This window comes from Microtus ochrogaster, chromosome 5, assembly GCF_000317375.1.
Source record: "Microtus ochrogaster isolate Prairie Vole_2 chromosome 5, MicOch1.0, whole genome shotgun sequence".
Taxonomy (NCBI): domain Eukaryota; kingdom Metazoa; phylum Chordata; class Mammalia; order Rodentia; family Cricetidae; genus Microtus; species Microtus ochrogaster.
Window position 1 is genome coordinate 76,917,775 of NC_022012.1, and position 3,381 is coordinate 76,921,155.

Below are 3,381 nucleotides of genomic sequence, written 5' to 3' on the forward strand. Positions count from 1 at the left end.
ACTAGCTCTGTAGACCAGGCTGGTCTCGAACTCACAGAGATCCGCCTGCCTCTGCCTCCCGAGTGCTGGGATTAAAGGCCTGCGCCACCACCGCCCGGCGGGGCATTTGTTTTTGAAACCAAGGACTGTATTGTCCAGACTTTCCTCAGTCTCACTATTCTGTCCAACGATGATTGTCAACAGCTTCTACCTCAGAAGTGCTGGGATTCCAGGTGCACATCTGTGAGTTACACACAGTACAGGAACTCAGGACTTCCTTACATGTTAGGCAAATGTTCTATTGTCTTTATCTCAGTCCCAAATTCAATTTTTATATCTTAAATTAGACCTTAACTGTGAAATGCAAATTCCTATTGGTTGCTTAATATGAAGTGAAGAAACCATAGGTTTAAAGTCCTATGGGGACTCAGTACCAGCACCCTAAACTCAGCTACAGAGCTGGTAGGCTCCTCCTGATGCTTCATGGAGACAGTAAAACAGGAAGAAAGATGGTTTCAAAATCCAAGAAACAGGCCATAGAATTTACTCTTGAAAGAGGTAGTTCTCGAAGGCTTTCCTTTCACATACCTTTCTTCCTATAGTCCCAGCTGTCAGTCACATCTTTCAGGCATAACGAATTTCTCTTTGGACTGGAGTATGCACAGCTGACAGTTTATCAGTATACAAGACTAGCATTCTACAGTGTAGCAGGTGCTTTTCCACAGCTGGGGACAAGGACATGAGTCTGACTTGTTTCTAGGAGAAGGTACACAAACAAATAGTATAATCTCACTCAAGGGTAGAGCTGGGACACAGGAGAAGAGCACCCTCATTTTACTCTGAGTCTTTTCTCTCCTGTCTTTGGATATGATAAATGGACATTCTCCTGTTTTAAGTTGATCACGTGTCCATTGTTCTTTTTAAATTATTCATCACTGCATCCGGTGGAAGTAAGGAGGAAGTGGTGCTACTTTCCAGATAGAAAAGGAGGCTCAGAAAGGTCAAGTGTTTGCCCTAGAAGTACAGTATATCATTGGTACCAGAACAATAATTTAGGGCCCTGTGACAGTTGGTTTCCTTGGTAGACCAGGAAATTACACGTTTCCCTGAAATTTTTGCAAGCCAAGAAAGAACCTTTTTCTTTTTTAACTCACATACATACAGAAAATCTTTTCCCATGAACTTAATATAATAATGCCATTATAGAAAGTGAGAAGCTTACAGGCTCTGTGGCCATTACAGACTTTTGGGGACCCTATAGTGGTCATGATACAGCACTCCTTGTGCAGGTGCACAGGCAAAGTTTCTACCTTGGGCCCAAACAAGCAGCTTAGGACAAAGAAGACGTCCATTTGTGGAATAGAGTCAGCCTGTGTTAACTCAACAATTATGAGGCAAGAAAAATATCCCTGAATTGTCTAGCAATACTTGAGACCCAGGGCTGTTGGCTGTGTGATGATGCTTATTGAGGAGAGAAATACAGAGTACACAACATCTGCTTTCTATTCCGAGCTGTCCCCAGCCACTATGCCTCACACTGTGGAGGAAATGGGTGATTTTTACTTCATCCTGTGAACTAGACTTTGACTTCATCCTGTGAACTAGACAGTCATTCAAAGATGAAGCTAGAGTCCTTACTGATCTCCATGACTGGCCAGAGTTAATAAGACTCTGCTTTTTCTAAATGTTTAATTAGATGCTTCTTTTTTTCAGATCAAAGACTGATTTAGAATGTGAGAGTGAGAGAAGGCTGGGAATATAACTCAGTGGTAGAGTGCTATAGATGGTAGTAAATGGCCCTTGTAGTTGACCAAATAATCACTGTTTTGATGTTCAGAGATAAACTGTAGTGTTTAACCTGCAGGCAGGTTTCTCAAAAAAATGTGTCTTATGTTTTTCCAGTGTATTGAAACAGAAACAATACAGATACAGCATATTTTTATATTAAAATTTTAAATTTATTGAAATTAAAATATAACATTTTCGGCCAGGCGGTGGTGGTGCACACCTTTAATCCCAGCACTCAGGAGACAGAGGCAGGCAGATCTCTGAGTTCAAGGCCAGCCTGGTCTACAGAGTGAATTCCAGGACAGGTTCCAAAGCTACACAGAGAAACTCTGTCTCGAAAAACCAAAACCAAACAAACAAACAAAAAAAAAAAAACCCAATATTTTCCCATTTCCCTTTCCTTCTAATCACCCAGGTACCCCCTCCATTGCCCCCTTTCAAAATCATGGCTTCTTTTTCTTTTAAGTGTTATTATTGCATATACTTGTAATTGTGCAATATATTCCTAAATATATATAAATACAACCTGCTCAGTTCATTGATAGATTGTTACTTATATGTACATAATTTCAGAGCTGGCCTTTTGGTATCTGATAACCAATTAGGAGATTTACCCCTGGAGAAGACTGTTCCTCCTACTCTCAGCATCACTCAGTTCCCTACATATAGTTCTTCGTCTAGGAGTGAACCCTGTAAGATTTCCCTGTACTGTGTTAGCATGTCTATGGGTGCGGGTTCTGTTCAGGCAGCCATGGTGTGCAGAATTGTGGATGCGAAGCTTCCCTGTCATTTTCTAGGAGACAGTGTTGGCAGATTTCATGCTTCTCTGACTCTGATGGGTTTTCTGCCCCCTCTTCCATGATGTTCACTGAGCCTTAGGTGTAGAAATTGTGCACACAACATGCTTTAAATCAGAATGTATACACATTCTATTTTAGTAAATTATTATTAAAACTTAAGTTTGAATAACAGATACTAATATTTGAACTTTCTCCTCTCTTAAAGCTTGGGAAAATGCGGCTGACAATTCCGTGTCGGGCACTTACCTGTTCCCACCTTCAGTGTTTTGATGCAACTCTTTATATCCAAATGAATGAAAAAAAACCAACATGGGTTTGTCCTGTCTGTGATAAGAAGGCTCCATATGAACACCTTATTATTGATGGGTATGTATGTTTGCATTCCTCTTTGTGTGTTAAAATGAGCCTCTGTTATCTGAGTTTGTTGCCATCAGGTTTGAGATAAAACCTAGTGGTAAAAATTTCAAAATAGGATTTTTATTATTGAAAAAAATCAATAATTAAATATTGTAAATAATTTTCATTTATGTGTGTATGTTCAGCTTGTTTTAAAAACACATGCATTTTCTTTTTCCTTCAGTGCCTTCTATTGTTTACCATTTTAAGCACCAGTAGTTCTAAACAGGGTATGCATATACTTTTGAGTGTTATCTAAGACCTACGGAGTGTTTTGGAGAAACCATGATAAAATTATGAGGTTCTGGTTAACTCAAATCCATCATAGATAGATAGATAGATAGATAGATAGATAGATAGATAGATAGATAGATAGATAGATAGATAGATAGATAGATAGATAGATAGATAGATAGAT

General features: G+C 39.2%; 1 protein-coding gene across 2 annotated transcripts in view; it reads left to right on the top strand.

The window, feature by feature from the left end:
- The window catches only part of Pias1 (protein inhibitor of activated STAT 1), a 124,338-nt gene that overhangs the window by 96,444 nt on the left and 24,513 nt on the right, over positions 1 to 3,381 (top strand). For both annotated transcript variants that reach the window (XM_005347795.2, XM_026779130.1), the window contains exon 9: positions 2,773 to 2,933. In XM_005347795.2, coding sequence (XP_005347852.1) covers positions 2,773 to 2,933 — 161 coding nt within the window. The remainder of the gene's footprint in view (positions 1 to 2,772; positions 2,934 to 3,381) is intronic.